Source organism: Sminthopsis crassicaudata, chromosome 2 (genome assembly GCF_048593235.1).
Source record: "Sminthopsis crassicaudata isolate SCR6 chromosome 2, ASM4859323v1, whole genome shotgun sequence".
Lineage (NCBI taxonomy): Eukaryota > Metazoa > Chordata > Mammalia > Dasyuromorphia > Dasyuridae > Sminthopsis > Sminthopsis crassicaudata.
This window is the reverse complement of record NC_133618.1, coordinates 305,610,513-305,631,056: the sequence shown is the minus strand read 5'-3', so window position 1 is coordinate 305,631,056 and position 20,544 is coordinate 305,610,513. Positions and strand designations below refer to the sequence as shown.

At 33.3% G+C, this 20,544-nt stretch overlaps 1 protein-coding gene across 2 annotated transcripts in view; it reads right to left on the bottom strand.

Annotated features, from left to right (window-relative positions):
- Positions 1-3,247: 3,247 nt before the first annotated feature.
- The window catches only part of SEL1L (SEL1L adaptor subunit of SYVN1 ubiquitin ligase), a 64,257-nt gene continuing 46,960 nt past the window's right edge, over positions 3,248-20,544 (bottom strand). For both annotated transcript variants that reach the window (XM_074284890.1, XM_074284891.1), the window contains exons 15-21: positions 13,284-13,371; positions 12,833-12,981; positions 11,171-11,336; positions 9,728-9,802; positions 8,293-8,465; positions 6,395-6,523; positions 3,248-5,621 (exon numbers count right to left, since the gene is read on the bottom strand). In XM_074284890.1, the coding sequence (XP_074140991.1) occupies positions 5,415-5,621; positions 6,395-6,523; positions 8,293-8,465; positions 9,728-9,802; positions 11,171-11,336; positions 12,833-12,981; positions 13,284-13,371 (987 nt within the window). In that variant the 3' untranslated portion in view covers positions 3,248-5,414. The remainder of the gene's footprint in view (positions 5,622-6,394; positions 6,524-8,292; positions 8,466-9,727; positions 9,803-11,170; positions 11,337-12,832; positions 12,982-13,283; positions 13,372-20,544) is intronic.

Below are 20,544 nucleotides of genomic sequence, written 5' to 3'. Positions count from 1 at the left end.
TTCTTTATCATCCATTAATAGCCTGATATTCTTAATGGGAAATTAAGCATTTATTATGTGCTAGGAATTGTGCCAAATGCTTTACAAATCTGATAGATAAGATTATCACCCCCATTTTACAGTAGAGGAAAACTGAAGGAAGCAAATTAAGTGATAGCCATTGGGAGTCAGGAAGTACTTTCTGCATATGGGGAACATCCAATACATAAGCATGGGACAAGAGTCACATTTGAGGAATTTAAAAGTCTCATCTGACTCGACTATAGTGTATTAGTAATGTATAATAAAACGTAGAAAATTTAAATTGGAGTCAGTTTGTGAAAAGCTTGAAATGATAAACCGAAGAATTTGGTTTAATTTAAAGAGAATAAATATAGGGGAGTTCATATAGGGATGCAGCAGTCAGACTAGCACTCAGAACAATAGATCACTTTCTAAGGTTTGCAGAATGGGAATGACTTGAGGCAGGGAAACTAATTATGCAACTGTATCACTACTCCAGATAAGAAATGATTAGAGGGCTGGATTTAGACTCAGAAGACTTGACTTCAAATTCTGCTTCTATTTTTGTGACACTGGGTGACTTGGGGCTAGTTTCTTTTTAATTTTTCTGGGGAATCAGTTTATCAATAAACGAAGGCATTGGACTAGGTGATCTTGGAGTTTCTTTCCAATTCTATAACCCTATAGTACTTTGTTGGGTCACAACTAATTATCATATTTGAAATGGATCTTACTTTCATAAAATCAAAATCCAAGTAATGGTGATTTTAATAAATGAATTGAATTGCATGAGAATTTAGGGTCACCCAGCAAGCAATGCCCACAAGAACTGGGGCTCCTGTTCTGGGTCCTGTTCGCAGTTAGGAAGGGTGTCATGATGGTTTATTATCACACTTGGATTGTAGGAGTTGCCCCTGTGAGAACCATGCTGCCTCTCCCCCACAGCTGTACCTTCCCCTGTAAGCAACAAATATAGTGGAGTGATGAGTAAAGAAGATAACCTTTCTCTTTCTCTTCTACCTTTGCTATTTTATCCTATTAGTGAGTGCATTTAGTTTAGATATAGTGAAGGATTTCTTTTTTATGATCCAGGTTGAGCAATGAACCAGAATGTAATCTAGGGATATGAATATACATGTTTATGTTTGTATGTATGCATGTATGCAGCATGTATACTGATCTAGGCCCTTAAGATAACTTATAAGATTTAGGAAGCTGAAGTCTGGTTGAGGTTAGTGAGGTCAGGAGCTAGAAGTGAATAAGAGTCAGATTGCCTGGAATTTGAATATGCTTTTTTCCCTAGGATCTTCTGAGATTCTAATGTTTCTTCATAAGATGTAAACAAAAAAACCAAAAAATTAAAAAAAAAAAAGTTACAGGCCTAAGGTACATTAGAGCATATAGGCTAACCAGAGGTGGAATCTTTATTTCACAAGATTCAAGATATAGTACAAAACGAATCTGTACATCTTTCTATTAACAGGATTTTTTTGTTTACACAATTATATTACACTTCACCAACCTTTATACTGCATTTTAAAAAATACAAAATAAATTTACAAAAAAGCTTACCATGTTGTTTGTTCACAATGCCAATTGATAATATTTTATGGTCTTTTATAACTTCTGCCTTCCCTATATATAGTTATATATATAGTGGTTATCTTGATCATACCAAACCTTGTAATTATTTTTGTATGAAATAGAACACAGAGTCAGTTCGTTTGTCTAAATAGGAAAATAATGGTACAAATAAGATTACTTATATACACCTTATCTCTCCTTTAAATATACTAAATCTGAATTGTAGCAGTGGAAACACTTTAGAATATGTTCAAAATTTTTTCTTTACCTTGTTTTTAATTTTCTTGAAGATAAAAGGAGAAATTTGTTGAACTTCATTAAATATTACATATTTAAAGACCAGAGAGGGCCTTGAACAATATTGCATTCAGAAAGCTTATACTTCCATTTTAATTGGAAAGTCAAGTGTGATGAAAAATTCACATGAAAAGAGAATCTTTTAAGTTCCATTTCTTTTGCTACTGTTATTTGCTCTATCCTTAAAGTCATAATAATGTGCAATATACATTAAACTTATTTTAAAAAATGAACAATACCAGCTGGTGTGTGTGTATGTTTGTGTGCGTGCGTGTTTGTGTATGTTGGAGGGGGAAAACATAATTCACAACGCTCTTTTTGGCAGCTAAAAGGCTGTTTTTTTTTAAGTACTTTGTTTTGAAATGTAAATCCAAACCTATATACAGGTGAGATTTTTTTTTTTTCTGAGAATGTAATTATACATGCTACACACACAAACTGCTGTGGTATTCATTTTAAGACTATATGCATGCATGTTTCTGAAGTGTTGGTTGGCAGAACAAAGATAGAAAGCAAGAAGGAAGAGGGATAAAGAAAAAATGGGGAGGAGAAAACCTATAATGAATTATTTTTAGCTTCCTAGAGGCATTAATAGTTTTTTAATATAGCATCAGAGTATCACTAGGTCTCTGGTGGAAGTTTCCAAAATTTCCCAGTGGTATGAAATCAAACAAAAAAGCCACATACTAACCTTTACATGTAGAAAGGTTACAGATCCTCAAAAATGTTAATGATTCACAATTTGATTTATATGCTAAATAATGAATTTTTAACAAAAGTCATTTGACCTCTCTTCTCTCTACCATTCTATGTTAACCAAAAATAAGACCTATTACAAAAATTGGGAGCAAAAAGAAAAACCCAATACCATCACAGTAAAATAAAACTGATGATATGGATATATTCAAGAATCTGAAACACAGTTGGCAAACTAAAAGCACAATAGTATAAATATGCTTAAAATACTACTGTTGTTCTCTTTTTCAGAAGAAGATACAATACAAAATGGACCAGGAGAGCATGGGATTATTATGGAAAAAAATGAAGCCATACTATATCAGTTACCTATAAATTCTATTATTAAAACTCCTGAATCCCTGAGTTAGTTTAATGTCACTGACATTAACTAGCTTCTGCTACTGTCATTTTATTCAAATGGATGCCATTTGATTAGGTTAGTGTTGACTATTGTTTTAGGGAAAAAACTAAAACCAAACTTCTTTATCCCAGAGAAAAAAATGGGGCAAAGTCCATTCTCTTCCATAGATTCTTTAAATACAGCAAATGAACTGAATTATCATAATAGATCTGCAGGTACTGACACCAGAGGAAATTTGGAAATGAAGAGACACAGAGAAAGGGACATGGGATATTTTTTATTTTAATCAAGGATATTGGGATATGGCAATTGGGGAACTGATATAAAATAATTTATTAAATGGTAAATAAGGCTGTGATTTGTCCATCTGGCCTTTATATAATTAATATTCTGCATAACAGAACTGATTCTTACAGAACTACTAGAGAGGAAATGAAGTAAATTCTAAGGGAAACAAATTTGAAATGTAAGAGAGATTTTTTTAAAAAGGCAAGTTACTAGAACTTATGTTAATTTTAAAGTTTGGGTTTTTAAATAAATTCAATACTGTTCCACTTAAATGAAGTATGGTCTTGACCTGGTCTCACCTTACCTTATACTGCAGCTACCTTTAGGGGGAACACAGAGAAGAAAGGTGTAGGGAGAACGAAGATGCACACAGTACCTACCACCAACCTCAAATTGATAAATTTAAGGGTGTGCATAAATTTTGCTAGCATTTAAAATCTGAATTTCACAGAGCAACCATTTTAACTTTTGAGGGAAAGAAATTCCTTGAATTTTCCATGTTAAATTTAGAAGCAAGTTACCTGGAAACTCGCTGATCAAGTTGGTAACAGAGAAGAAGTATAAAACTTCACCTGAAAGTCTTTATGTTCACTAGAGACTGATAAAAACTATTTCTAAAAAAAAATCTCAGCCCAAGAAACTAAAGCCATGCCACAATGGAAGCAATGAACTCTTTATATATTACCACAGATAATGGATTATGGGAAAAGTGTGTCAAGGTTAGTTTTAAGTAGGGCTGAGGTCTGCTGAGGAAGGAAAAAGGCTGCTCAGTAAGCTGAACTACTGAAATGCTCACACTTCCTAATAACAAAAATCTGGTGAAGTTTTAATTCATGTGTATTCTCTCATCCTAAGAAAACCAAGTTCTCAGTTTGACTTGAGATCTCTGCCACATTTGAGCTGGGGATAATAACAAGTGTCCCAATGTTCTCTATGGAAAAATAGTAAAAATGAGATAGCTAAGCAAGTGATTCATCTTTCAACACAACTGACAAACCAGCAGAGGAGAGAATATATACCTTTAAAAGTTTATAAGGCTTTGGCTTTCTTCAACTGCAAAGGTTAATTCTCTTGTCCATTTGAATTTAATATTGTAATGGTATTCACCATACACTGTTTCCTGGCAAAGATCTTTCACATTTAATGATTCAGAATGTTGATCCAACTACTTTTCTGTGTTTGTGCAAAATGAAATGCAAGTGAAAATAAATTCTGGAAGCAAATGTTTCAACTTTTGTATATCTTGCAGAGTGTCTGACATGGTATTCTGATTTCTCACATTTAATCCATCCTTTGGCTTCTGTATCACAGCTCTGTGTACCCAAAATAAACAAAATATATTTGGGTGGACAATGGATAACGTCATATAGTAGAGGAAGGAGATGGTTACTATGTTTTCAGATTTCCTTTTCTTAAGAAAGGAAATCCACATAAAACTTTTGAACATTAATTTTTCATTGATCTTTGGAGGAGAGAAATTATGCAGGACTCAAAGTAATTAATGAGATGCTTGTAAAGTATGACTAACACCAGGAATAAGGAAGCTCTTACCCTTCCTTTTAAAATAATGCAAATATGTAGATATGTACATTTGCAATATGGATCAGTAAAATAATTTATTTATCACAGTTCTAGAACACTTTGACGACGTAATTTTTTTTTACTTAAAAGGCAAGTTCTGTTTTCAGACTTTCAAACATGTTAAAAGTTGAACTTGCAATTGGGTTTTCCTTTTGTACGTTGATCAGTTTCTAGTGTTGATGCATAAGACCTTAATATAGTTACTAAAAGGACTTTTGCATACTAAGAGAATGACCAACAGAACTTAAAAAAGACAGCTGGATACAGTAGACATTACTTTGAGTATCTCACATATGTTTCCAGGAAAAACTAAATGAAAGCCAATGAAAAGTATTATTCCATATGGCACTGAAACAAACATTCAACTCAGTGTAGGTAAGAGTTACTTATCCCTGAAAATAAAGGCATCAGATTCTAAGCAGCTTTAAGAATTAAATGTTTCTTTGTGCCTCTTTTGGGAGGTGGCCACTGATCCAAAGTCCTAATCACGATGCAAGTGTTTTCAACAAATAGATCCCATTCCTTCATGGTTGACGATGGTCAAGGCTCCACCAGGAAGCTGTTATTGAGGGGGCTGCTGTTCTCGTCGAGGCTCCTGTTGAGGAGGTGGAGCTGGCCGTGGCCCTGGAGGCCTCCGGATTGCTTGATGTTGTCTCTGCCTATAAGCTATGACTGTTCCCAACAGTAACGCGATGATGATCATAAGATAAATGTCCCACTCTGGTCCCAAAAGCTGGTCCATATCAAAGTAGGAGAAGATTTCCCGTATCTTAATGAAAATACAAAATCATGTTATATTCATAGAATGATAGAAGGGAAAGTATTAAAAATGGTAAGATGTCAATAATCTGGAAGTCAATATTTTATTAAAATGTTTTGTTTTAGGGAATACTTTGCATTATCTTGGTAATAATGTTTTATTCCCCTTTAGTATGATGTCAGTTTTTGGTAATCCAAAATTGGTCAGCTATACTGTTTCTTTGGGGTAACAGAAGTTTTCAAGATTTTGAAAGCTATCATTGGTGATGTCTTTCTTAAGGGTTTAGCAAACAATACACTTTTAAAAATAACACTTCCACTTATACTCAAATTAACAAAGTGACAGCATAGTATCATGAATGGAGAATCAGATTTAAATTCAGGAATTCCTAGACTCAAGTCCTGTCTCTGACAAACATTGACACACAATTGCTTTAAACAATTCACTAAGATAGTTGCAGAGAAGATGCCATCTGGAATTGGTAGAGGGAATTTCCTCTTTGGAAGTTCCCTAAATCAATGAAATCATAGGTCTAGTCTCTATCCCTATAGATATTTATTAGACAGAGAGAACCTTTGAAGTCTGTGACACATAAGTATGAGTCACAAACTTATCCACTATTTATTCTTACATGTGATCAGAGAACTGAAAAGGAACTACGTTTGGAATTGGGATTGACAATTTTTTGAAGAAGAGTATTTAGAAGTAAAACTTGAAAGACTATACAAAGCCATGGTATTGGAAGACCTCTAGCTTAAACAGACAGGAGAAAAATCACTCACACTAGCATCACGTATATACTGCAAAGAGTAAACAACAGCAAGCTTGCAGAGGGCCAGGAATACTGGAACTTGAGCATCTGGGCTTGCTTCAGCAGCCATGTCATAAAAGCGCTTGGCAAGGTGAATATCCTACAATGTAGCACACAATATATTTAATACTAATTTTAGGAGACAAAGATAAATCAAAGCTGTTTAACTTGCAGTTACTGCATAGCCAAAATAGATGCTTCTATTAAAAACTTAAAAGAATTTATTAAATTTCCATTTGTTTGACACATTTACTTATGTGCTTTGTTTAATAAACATACACAAATATTCTCACAATCTTAACATCTTAACTAACCTAAAAATTCTTTTTTTAAATTTTTTTTTTTTTATTCATTTTTCCAAATTATCCCCTCCCTCCTTCCACTCCCTCCCCCTGATGGCAGGTAATCCCATACATTTTATATGTGTTACAATATAACCTAGATACAATATATGTGTGTAAATACCATTTTATTGTTGCACATTAATTATTAGCTTCCGAAGGTATAAGTAACCTGGGTAGATAAGACAGTAGTGCTAACAATTTACATTCGCTTCCCAGTGTTCCTTCTCTGGGTATAGTTATTTCTGTCCATCATTGATCAACTGGAAGTGAGTTTAACCTAAAAATTCTTAATCAAACCATTTAATGTTTCATTTCTATTAATCTTTCTATTGAAAGTTAGGATAAACTTTTGATTTTTTTTTCAAAACACACATATACACAGACACAAATGTACATATTTCCTTCAGATTAAATATAAAAATATAAATACCCTGTATATATTAATACTTACTCTAGATATCTGATTAATTACTTAACTATTTGCACACGATCCTGATAAAACCTTTTAGATACTTTTTGAATAAAAATCAAAGGATCATAGGATCACAGATTTAGAATTGGATAGATCATCTAGCTAAACTGAGGCCCAGAGAGGCAAAATGCCTTGCCACAAGTGAACCAAGTAACATGGATTTGAACCACAGTGAAGTAATGGAGATAACAACTGATTTAAAGTGAGGAAGATCTGGGTTCATATTCAGCCTCAAATACCTATTAGTGAGGTGATCTTGGGCAAGTCTCTTAACTTCTCTGTTACTCAGTTTCACTGGATTTTAGGTCCCTTCCAGTTCTAAACTGATAATCCTATGAATTCAGATCCTATGCTTCTACATCCTGCCCTCTTTCCATTAAAGTATTATACTATAGCATTACATCTACCATATTTCTTTCCATTGCTTTTTAAGTCAAAATCAGTGAAGCACTGATTTCCATTAAATATTTAAATACATATGTAAATGTACACGTACATTTGTATTATAATGTCTGACTCTTCGTGACCCTGTAGACCACAGTACACCAATACTGTTCATGGGGTTTTCTTGGCAAAGATACATACTGGAGAGATTTGCCATTTCTTCCTCCAGCGGATTAAGGCAGAGAAAGTTAAGAGCCTTACCCAGAATCACACAGCTAGTACTATTTGAAGTCACATTTGAACTCAGATCTCCCTGTTTCCTGGACCAGCATCCTATCTATTGAGCCTCTACCTAGTTGTTTGTCTCTCTTTTTCCCCCAATATCTAGCCATGAAAATATTTTTTAAAAAACAGAGGGACTCTAGCATATAGGGAAGATATTTGCTATTAGTTTAATTTTCATCAAGTTATCAGAATCAGGAAAATTCTTACTTGTTATCTTGAAGTATGTAGGTTTTAAGAAGTAAGGATCTTGGGTAAAAAGGCTGGTAAAAATGTGCATGAAACAGTGTTTGGAAGATAATATTATAGATAAAAATAAATTCAAGATATCACCAAAAGTTACTGATACATTTAACAGACAAAAATTGGGCTTTTATTTGTGCTCACCTGTTTAATGCCAAGCCCTTTTTCATGCATGTACCCCAGGTTAAACATAGCTTGTGCACTGTGTTGCTGTTCAGATGCTAGTCGGTAATGAATAAATGCTGTCTCATAATCAACATCAGTACCAAAGCCATAGAAATGGTAATCTCCAAGCTTAATTCTAGCAACAGTATAGCCTAAGAGAAAACCATACAAAAACATTCATGTAAAACTTTCAATTAAAAAGGTTTATACTAGTTATTTCTCCCTGTTAATATTAAGCATATTTCCCTTAAAATTGATTATAACTTTAATCCACTCCAATGTAAACTCTTTAAAGGTAGAAACTGTCTTATTTCCTTTTTCTATACTCAGCACCTAACATATAGTTGGTAAACATTAATAAATGTTTACAGACTTAATTTTCTATTTTCATCATGCTAATTTTATAAGCAAATGTTGTAGGATTGGGAGTGCATGAAGCATGTCTGATTGGGCTATGTCTGAAGTACTGAGACAAGTGGGATGGTTACCAATCAGACAGCAAGGTCTCAAGCATAAAAGTTCTAGAGATGAAAAGATTTTAAGGTGGGGTAGGAAGAGAGTGGGAATTAGATTGGAAAAAAATAGTATAAGGCTTCGTGGAAGAAGTGGCATTTGAGCTGGACTTCAAAAGATCAATCCATTAATAAGCATTTATTAAGGGCCTACAATGTGCCAGATATGGTGTGAGCCACTGGGAATGCCCTCTTCTCTCAAAGAATTTGGCAGATAAAGACTATATATTGTAGCTGTGGGGACCAGGAACTGCATTAATGAAGAAAGTGTGGGACTCTGTGAAGCAGAAGTGAGAAGTGAGTGCATTAGGAATGACTGATGGACAACTATGGAGACAGGAAGAGTGTCATGTAAAAGGAACATCGAGAAGGACAATTTGACAAGACTGTGAAGTTTAGGAGTCAGCCTGTCAAAAGACCAATTAGTAGGCCACTGCAATAATGGTGAAAGGTGAATAGGGCTGTATTAAGGCGATATGTTAGAGAGGTATAGAAGTGGCAAAATTTAGCCATTAAATGGATGTGTGCAGTGAGAGAGAGTGAGGAGTCAAGAAGAAGTCTGTGCAAACGTTTTAAATATAGAAGAGTGGGAAAATGATGATGCTTTTTCTAGAAAGAGGAACATTTGGAAAGAAAAGTGTTAAGTTCTGTTTTAAATATTTTGAATTTGAGATGTTTGAAATTTTAGTTTAAATGTTTGAATGTCTAGTTTGAAATGTCCAATAGATGACTACTGACATGGAAGTGAAACTCAGGAGAGATGGATATAAGTTCAACAACAGTGCAATATCATTCCTACTTTAGGTTCAAGATGAAAAATGGTATGACTTAAAACTTTATATGGGATACAGCAAATACAGCAGGTTATTCTGATGAAATTCTCTACAGAAATGACAACTTACCTTGGGAGGCTGCTCTATTCCAATGCAGCAAAGCTCTGGGATAGGTTTCATTCTCGCCTACAATACTGGCTTCTTCTAGAGGAAATAAAGTGAGATAGCAGTATGACAACTACATACCATATGGCATGGTATTTAACTGACGACGCTGGATTGAGATATTTTCAGCAGCAATTTCTTTTAAAATGTTTCTGCTACACTGTACTAAGACATTTCACTGCAGAGTACTAATATTGAACTGCACTATCCCCATACTAATATAACATCTTGCATAAAGATAGAACTTAATGAATGTATGTTGAATTGACATGAATGCTAGGTTCAGGAATAGCTACTTAAGCAGAGTCACTATATATAAAGTCTAGGTTTTTGTGTGTGTGTGTGTGTGTATGATTTCTGTATGAGCTTCTGTTTTATTTTAATAAATTTATGTAGTGTTAAAGACATCCAAAAGATTTTCTACCAATATTTATATTACTTGAGCAATTAAAGTGCTTAATTACTTTATGTCTAATTTCAAGTCTGTCTGATTTGTCAAGCACAATTACAAGAAATCATTACATCTTTAAAAAAGACTCTGGTCAAAGTGACATCATAATCAAAATTCCATTTTTAGATTGACTATTTAATCTAATTCAATGAGCATCTACTAAGCATCTACAATGTAGTAGAGATTGAGGGAATAAAGAAAAAAAAAAAAAAAGGAAACAAAAAGGCTCTTGACCTTAAGGAACTTATTCTGCTAGGAGAAAGAATTTAAAATATAGGCTTCTAAGTCTTAATTATAAGCTTAGCAACATCATCCTTCTGTGCATGATATCACTTGGTTACAGATATTCTAAATTTAACTAGTATGGTCAAAGTAATGCTTTGACCACTGAGATAACTCCCAATAATGTTTCAGGGAAAAAAATCTTCAGTGTGATGAAAATGATCAGAAATATATTTAGTCAGTTAAAAAGTACATGTGGAATTAGGATGCAAGACAGATCAGCATTTCAAACCTTCTCCAGATCCAGTGATGAAAGGATTCTGCTTCTTATCAAAACATTTTAACTTGTATGTCTGGTAAGTACATGGCTTGTACAATTACTATGGTTATTAAATTTGCTGGAGTCAATAAAATCACAATTTGTATAAATTTTATCTCCTATATGTAATGCCATAATGATGCTCTGGATTCATTCAGGAGTTTCTCATCTTTAAAAGAAGAGCTACTTTTTTGATTTCCCCAAAGATCTGAGCTTTCCCAGGACAAAGATATGGACCTATGATAAAAAGTTCAGTGACTATGGGGGTTAGAAGGAGGACTATGGGAGTAATGAAGGCTAAAGAGTGTCAAGAACAACTGGCCTGGAAAAACAATGAAGATTTCCTCAAAGAAAAAGTTCTTTCTGACTTCTAACTTTTTAACTATGTGTGAACTGCTATGTTCTAAACTCTTACTTTGATCCAGAATGAAAGCTGCATTGCTTTGGGCCACTTCATAGCCTTGTTCTGCCAATAGGAGATACTGGACCACGGCAGCATTGGAGTCACCATCTTTATAACTGTTGTAGGCAGACATGAGCCTCTCAGACCAACGGCCTCTTTCACAAACATTTTTAAATAACTGATGAAAGGGAAAATAAACAAATGGAAGGGGAGATAGCTTCTTTAGAAAAAAGTCTAGCAGTATTTTCTGGCACAATACAATATACATTTAAAGAAACTATTGAAATTAAACCTGAGGATATTCTTTGGATATTTTGTCAAATTCATTTAGTGTACACAAAGTTTCATATATAACATTTGATAGATGGGCAAATTACTTAAGCTTGTAATGGGCTAAGAAACCCTAAGTTATAGAGAAGATGCTGACTTACACTGGTTTCCTTACCTAGAAATTCTTGATATCAATGAAACCACAGGTATTATATCTCTCTTTATCAATTTACTTTGTAATTCCAGGCATTCTGGAAAACACTTTTAAATTACTTTGAAACCTGAATCTAAACATATACTACTTGCTTTGATGCCCAGTTTTATGTGTTATCTTTCCTTCAGGAAAGAATGTCATGAAATATTCTATAATTATGTAACTCTATTATAGAAAGTCTTCCTATAAAAATGCCAATAAAGCCTTTAAAAAAATCTATTGATTTGCTCAGAATTTATCAATTTCAGATACATCGCTATTATATCATAAAGGAAGTCATCTACATGAGCTAAAGATTAAGATGCCAACAAAGAGAGGTATATAACATATATGGATTGGAAATCAGGAGGAATTTATGTCAAGTTCTATTTGGATACACCACTGTATATGCAATGCTGAGGAAATCACTTTATTTCTCAATACTGTAGGCAACTCTTTTAGACTCTAAGTAGCAGAATAGGTACTGACCTACACTGGCAGAGGGAACTTTAGCAATTGGAGTTCCCTATAGTAATGAAATCACAGTTCTGATCCTAAAGAAAATTGGGAGAAGTGAGGACACATGAATTGAACTCATATAAAGACAGATTCTAGTCATGTAGAAATTTGAAGAATTTTCAACAATCAGAGTTGTCTAAATAATGAAAAAGTACTTTTCTGGAGCAGTAAGTTCCTTGTTATTACAAGTAACCAAAAAGTTGAAAAACTATTTGTCAGAAATGAGTGGAAGAAGTCTATTTGTCAGATAGAAGAAAGGACTAAGAGATCTTTAAGGTTCCTTATAAGGTTAAAAAAGAAAGTATGTATAATTCATAGCACTGTGCTTATAGTCCCTTCTTTGTACTAGTCTCATTCTTTTCTATATTATAATTATGTGTGTATATCTTTTCCCTCAAGGAATTATAAGCAGGATGCTTTTTTTAGCTTTATATCCTCAGTACCTAGCCCAATGTTTGGCACATTGTTGCTGATAAGAAATGGTTAGCATTTTTGGCAAATGTGTCACTCATATCTTAGCACAGGCATTTTAAAGTTACTAAGCCTTTAGAGATCCACATGCTTATCAAAGTTATATATGTTCATCCATGGTCCATCTGCACTCTAGTTATCACACCTGCAAAAAGAGGAGGTAAATTCCCTGCTTTACAAATCATCTTTACATATATAAAATGGTAGGAAAGAAAACTTACCTCTACTGCAGTATGGCATGATCTCATAACTCCAGTGCCTGTGGCATGCATCTGGGCCAGATTATAAAAAGCCAAGATATGCCCTCCTTGAGATGCTAAATTGAAATATTTCAAAGCTTGTTTATAATCTCTCTTGACTCCAATACCATCTGCAAGAAAATGGCATCCAATGTCATCAATATTGGACTAAAATTAGATCTATTTTAAGAGTGCAGAGAGCTTATATGAATTATTAATATAGGATAAAAATCTTATTGGAGAAGAGTACTTGTTTAGGTAAGAAGTCAGATTAACACTCATAGCTTATAAAGGCAAACACACATTCCAAAGATTGCATTATGTTACAGTAAATCACTAGAACTGATTTGATAGTATAATTCCTAGTGCATAATCATAGTGCCATCTAGTGGAAAAACCAACAAATTTATTACTATAGTATTACACTACTTACTGTAATACATAGAGCCCAGCTGAAGTTGTCCATCTACCCATCCTTGTTCAGCAGCTTTCTGAAAGTACTTCAATGCCAGATCATAATTCTGTAGAAAGATGAATTAAGTAATTTGACATTTTAAAGGCATAACAAATAATCAGGTCAGTTATTCATGAAGAAAGGAAAAAACAACAATAGCTATCTCACGTTCTATGAAAACAATAAGGACTATATATTTGTTACTTTTAATAAAAGGCAGAAAGATTAACATTATATCTTTTTTTCCCCTGTATTAGATAAGTATTAAAAAAATACCTACCCTTCAAGGGCTAAAAAGTTTTAGCCTAAAATCATATCTCTACATTAATGGAAACTTAAGTTTTAGATACTGTTCACAACAATTGTGTGAGATAAAAAAAGTTTTGCTAAATTTTACGGATGAAAAACAGAGCCACTGAGAGATTACATGATTTTTCCAGGATCACATTGATCAAAAAGAGGAATAAAATCCAGAAATCTTACTGCTAAACCCAAGCCCAGTTCTCTGTCCTCTACACTACTTTGTTTCTCTCTACATTAGATCTTTGAATAGAGGCATATAGATAGGCTACTGGGACTTATTTTAAGAAATACTTTAAACTTTTTTTTTTTTTTTTTATACACAATACTGGAACATATGGGTAACTCTGCTCTTTTATTTGTCCAATAAGTAAAAAAGGGACTAGTCCTTCCTACTATTTTCCCAAACCATGAAGCTGATAAAATGTTATAGAGAGTTACTGGAAGAATTAACTGTACATAAACACAATGCAACATTCAAATGAATACTACTAAATATTAATTTTGGTTTTCAGAAATAGTCAAGAAGGAATAAGAAATTATCTTAAGCTATTTTTTCAGTTTTAGTTTATGGAATATTTGAAAGATAATATGAAAAACCTAGATCTAGAGGCTTAAAATTCAAACAAAAATTAAGAATTTTTGCCATGGGTTTTCAGACTTCAAAAAATACTTCTAGTATTTTTATTAGTAGTACCACAAAAACCCATTTTAAAATCAAACTTAATAGGATATCTCATTTTTTTTTTTTGTTAGAGAACTGAATTTAAAATGTATAAAACTGCTAATTTTCATGGATTTTTGAAATGAAATGAAATTTTTGAGATGTGGTTAGTTTTATGAAAATCAGTGTTTTTAGTTTAGTAAGAGAAGCTAGAAGACATTCTGCAAATACCTTCCCATATTCTACTTTCTGTCAACTAGTAGCAAGAAGCAACATGTTATTGAACTGGAAAAAACAAGGTTTTGTTTTTTTTTTTAATTCTCTTGTGAAAGAGCTTGATACAGAATGAGCAAAATAAATGAGAATATATAAAGCTGAGCTACTTGAAGGTATAAAAAGTTGAGTCAATGTGGCTTAGTAACTAAGTAGTGAAGTTTAGAATTTTCAAAAGAAAAAGATAAAGTGGTAACAGAGAATTGATATAGCAAGTTACCCATGCTGTAGAAAGCAAGGTTTCCCATGGAAAAGCAAAGTCTTTCAGGGTACCAAAATCTCATATACTCACAAAGCAATGTAGGAAGATTCAAAGAAGGAAAGAATTAACAATTGAGGAAGATTAGGGAAAGCTTCATGGAGGAAGTGGTTTCTGAGCTATGTACTGAAAGGAGAACAAGATTAAGGCAGAGATAAAGAAATGACTTTATACAAACTGAAGTAGGAGATAGCATTTGGGGAATAGTAGTAGGTCATGTTAGCTGGAATGTGTGAAGTAATGAAACAAGTCTTAAAATGGAGCCACTTTGTTTAGGGTCTTAAAAGCTAATTTAAATTGATAGTATTTCATCTTAGACACAAGGGGAACCACTGAAAGTTTTTGTGCCAGATATGTGCCTAAGGAAGATTGTTTTCACAGCTATATGAAATATCAATGAGAAGGTATAGACTGAAAAAAAAAAAGAGATCAATTAAAGAGTTATTACAATATTCTGGTGAAGGTAATGAGGGGCCAAGTCAAGGAGGTAGTTGTCAGTACAGAGAAAAGAATGGATACAAGAGATGTGGAGAAGTAATAAAGCTTAACAACTGAAAGGATATGTGGAGTGAAGGAGGAGGAAAAGTCTAAGATGACTCTAAAGTTAGGAATATTCATATTATAACTATGCCAATTTCTTCAACATTTTGTAGATCTAACTACCAGTTATTAAAGATGAAGAATTCAGTTTTGGATATTCTAAGTTTAAGGTTCAGGCAGGACATCTAGGTGAAAAGGGCTAGCAGAAAGTTATGAATTGAAATTCAGGACTGAGATTAAAACTGGATGTGCATTTGGAATTCATATGAATAGGATCAGGTGAAATCACCAAGAGAGATGAGAGCATGTTGAAAAAGGTAGAAGAATCAGCAAAGAACAGTATCACAAAGACCAAGAAAAGAGAGATGATCAAGAAGAATAGGGGTTTTGATGTGGAAAGCTACAGAACATCAATGAGGAAAAGAACTAAAAAAAAAAAAGGTTATTAAATTTAGCAAGTATAGGCTTAAAGTTTTAAGTGAATATAGGATAATGAAGAATGCAAAGAGTTAAGAAATGAATGGCAAATATAGATATAAATCTTTCCTGGATTTTGACACTGAAAAAGCTTGAGAGAACAGTAGGGTGAAATTTAAGTTTTTTTTTTTTTTTTTTTAAAGATAGAAGAGACTTGGGAATATTTGAAGGTAACAAGGAATAAGTCAGTATACATGAGAAACTATTGGAAATGAGGGAGAGAGGAAATGATCAGAGGGTCAGCTTCAAGGAAGATGGAAAGGAAAATTTTAAAAATCACTGAGGCTAACCTTTTATTTTTACAGATAAAGAATGAAGGTCTGGAGAGGTTAAATGACTTGACCATGGTAACACAAATAAGAAAGTGATAGAATTGGAAGAAATTCTGGGTCAAAAATCACAATAAGAGAAATGTGACTTCCTGTCAAGGTGGCTGCATAAGTGCAGGTAAATAGTTGAACTCATACTGTCTTTCTCTAGGGGAAAAAAAAAAAATCTAAAAAAAAAAAAGAGAAAATTAACCACACCGAATAATGACGGAGGCCAATAAAAAACTATAAGTTATTCCTTCCCCCAAACTGACAAAAGTCACCCAGAAACTCATAGGCAAAAAGAAAGAGGACTGCCAACAAATATTCTACGAAGACTTTACTAGATTGCCAAAATGTTGCATGATACATAATAAAGGTTGCGAACTCCTGTTCTTGAATTAAGATTCAAGATTCAAGCATCTTAATATTTTTAAAGAATATGTTTTTACTAATAAAACAGGATTGGGGAAAGGATATGAATTTTTTTTTCCTGAGGGTGTTCAAGGGGAAAAGAAAAGAGGATAAAAAGGGAAATTAATAGATAAAGGAAGAGGAACTTGTTATTTCTCATAATTGGGGCATGTGAAAAGAGTACACAACTGTGGGGGTAGGAGTGAGGTAAATAAGATGACTCTTATTCTCATTTGAACACAAGCATGTGTTGAACACACAGAGAAATATATCAAACCTGGCAGGGAAACAAGTAAAGACAGAAAAGGAGGTGATTAAGAAGGAGAATAGCAGAAAGTCAATAGGTACTAGCAAAACAGAGAGTTAGTATAGGCAAATGAGATGGCACCCTCTCATGAGGACAAGAAATTCGGCAGAGAAACTTGTAAAATGTGAAACTTTGTATCTAAATACAGCAAAAGCAGAGGGATCTCCAAGAAATCCCCAAGGGATAAACAGAAGCCCACAGTGTGTGCTGGAAACAACTGAGAGTGATAGGAACTAAAGTAATTGTTGCAATGTTCACAGGAAGTCACTGAGGTTTTTTGCATTCTTTCTTGAAGATCCAATATTCTGAAAATCAAAGACCTAGAAGGGTCTAAATCTGAGAGGTAGAGGTAAGCACCAAAACTCAGCTTACCCAGATCAAAGAACCACCTCATCCAAAAGTGAAGTAAGGAGTACAAACTGGCACTATAATGAGTTGTAATTCAAGAACTAAGGCTGGAAGGAAGACGATATCAACAACTACCACAAATAATTGTGAATCCAGAAATACTTTAAATCAGAAGGAGACAGTAATCCCATAACAACTTTAAGTAGTGATTCAAAGAAAAAAAACAAAACAAAAAAGGACTACATGAATATCTTACAAAATGAAGCAAGAGGAAAAAAAATCAAACAAGAGCTCTGAAGTAAAGAGACAGAAGGTAATAAAATAGCTTTCAACAAAATATTGTAAACTTGACCTAAGAAATGAACTCTGTGAAAATCAGAATGGATTAAATAGACACCACCAACTGATTCCATCAGATGTAACATAATCAAACAACAGAAAACAAAAAATAAAATGTAAGGTATTTTGTATGAAAAATAATTAATTTGGAAAAAAAGATCAGAGAGAATTTTAAAAATCACTGTAGTTCCTGAAAACAAAGATTAAAAAAGCCTTTTAATTCAAGGAATCAAAACCAAATTAAAACAAACAACACACACCTACTACAGCAAAACTGCCCAGTTGATTAGAACCAGAAGGCAACGTGCAGATAAAAAGAATTCACTGTTGAACCCTTGAAAGCCAGTCCAAAAATGTCATCTGCATTCAGAGAGAGAACTATCAAGACTGAATGAGGATTGCAGTATACTACTTTGACTTTTTTTTTTTTTTTGGTTTGCTTTTTCTTTCTCTTGGTTTTTTTCCTTTTGTTTTGATTTTTCTATCACAATATGACAAATATGGAAATATGTTTAAAATGACTGTACATGTATAACCTATGCCAGAATCTTGGAGAGGGGAAAAGTAATTTTCTATTATGATTTAAGAGTATTCTGAAGAAGAGTTCACTAGACTATCAAAAGGATTCATGATACCAAAGAGATTAAGAATCCTTGAACAATAATGAAAAATCAAGGCCTTAATATCTTCAAAGAAAGAAGAGGATTGGAGCAGAGGAATGAAAGAATTGATTCTTTTTTGAGGGTGTGCAAGGGGAAAAGAAGAGAGGTAAAGGGAATACCTTAATGCAGAAAGGAGGAAAAAGGGGTAGAACTTGCTATTTCTCATAACTGGAGTATGTTAAGAGAATATACAAAAGTGGGGAAAGGACAAGGTACTAAGATGAATCTCACTCTTATCTAAGATGAGAGTTGAAAATACACAAACACACCCACCCACCCACCCACCCACACAGTTCAGGACAGAAACATAGAAAACAGCAAAGAAATAAGTAGAGCTACATGTTTGGACATTGCCACTGTGGATTTTATTTTTTTAACTGTTTCTTTCTGTTTCTAAATGAATGGATACCCCTAAAAAGAAGAGAACCATTTAAAAATGAATAGAAGAGAACAGAAGGAAATTCAGAAGGAAGCAAAAAGGACAGTTTTGAAAGTAACATATGGAATTTATTATATAATTTTAAAAATTAATTTTTTAAATTAGAGATTTAGTTTCATATAAAATCCTCTATTGGGGGGGGGTGATCTGTTGCGTACATGGAAATGCTTTTTTTTGGGCTTTAAGTTCTGGAAAAACATAAAAAAAGAGAAATGGAAATTAAAAGAACCCTAATGTTTTACCTCACATAATATAAATTAGCAAAAGATAATATAAGGCAGGGCTTTGATGTCAGGTACTCTCATGTAATGTCTGTGGATCTGTAAAGTGTTCCAATTGTTCAGGATTACAATTTGAGTTACGCAAGGAAAATAGCTAAATTGTCTACAATCTCTGACCCAGCAATTCTATTTCTGTGGACATACCATAAGGGAGTTAAAGACAGATTCAAGGACTCATTATATACAAAATTATTCATAGCAGCACTCTTTATAATAGCAAAAAACTGAAGACAAAGTGGTTACTAAGAGTTTGGGGAATGACTGAAAAAATTAGGGTATGTGAAATATATTATGCAGTAGGAAAAGACAAATATTAGGTATTTAGGGAACCATGGGAAGATTTACATAAACTAATGTAGAATGAAATAAGCAGAGCCAAACAACTAAAAAAAAGTAATGAAAGATCAATAAAAGGAAGTCAAACTCCCTCATAGTAGAAGAGTGCTAGGGCAGAATATTATATATAAATATACATTCAGATATGGTTGCTATATTGAATGCTTTAAATTATTTTATTTAAATTCATTTCTTTTTATTAGGTTAATGTTATTTGTAAAGATGAGTTTCAATTTGGGATATACGTATATGAAATGACTATGATATTAAAACAAAAACAACAAAATTTTAAAGAAAGTTTAAAAGGAAATAAATTCACAATCATTTTTAATTTTTTCTTTTTGAGAATCTTAGTCCAATAATGACATTTTCTTTCTTTCTTTTTTGACCTAGAATTGTGAAATAGTACTGCTGAAATGAGCCAACAATTTACTTTTGACCTTTTCAATTAACTTGGTTGGCCTGCTTTAGGATAACTGACCAGGCCTCCATTAACATGCCCTTTGGTTTGTCTGTACAGTATTTTAGAAAGGGCCTTACTATTTGGGGCCTTGAATACAGCGATTCTGGAGAGCCTCTTACCAGGGATGACTTGACACTAAGGAAAGAAAAAGACAATAAAGAAGAGGGGGAATATTGAAGTTATGAAGGAAGAGATGAAGACTTTCAATCTGTGTTCACAAAATTAATAATGAAGCTATTGATAGGGAATGCCACACTCCCATTTTACTTCTTTTTCATTTGAGCTGTCTATTGAAGTTATTCTTTTCAATACTATGTTCTAATACCCTCATTCACAAGCTTCTTTCATGACTGGGTGATTATATAAAACTAATATCTGCAGCCAGACACTATTCCCTCTAATATATCTTGCACTTATTATTTTAATACTACTCTTATTATGTCATTCTCCTGACTAAAAACTTTCAATGGCTCCTCACTGCCTACCAAATTAAGTAAAAAATCCATTGCATGGTTCTATCATGTTTTGCCACTGTGGATAAAAATGACTACTTGCCTTCTGTAACCTCACTATTGTTACACTCATAAGAAAGCCCAAATCTAGTTTCCCTTTCATGCCTCAAACTGGTATTACTTTTTGTCTCCTAAATTACAAAAGTTAAAAGAGCAAAGCCAGAACACCTAGTTCAATCTCTTAATTTTAGTGATGAGGAAATTGAAGTCTTTGGAGGTGATATCCTAGTTAAAAGCCCCACTTCTATTAATTACAACTCAATATTTTCTACCTTAAAATCTAGTGCTCCTTCCACTACACCACACTGTCCAGGATTA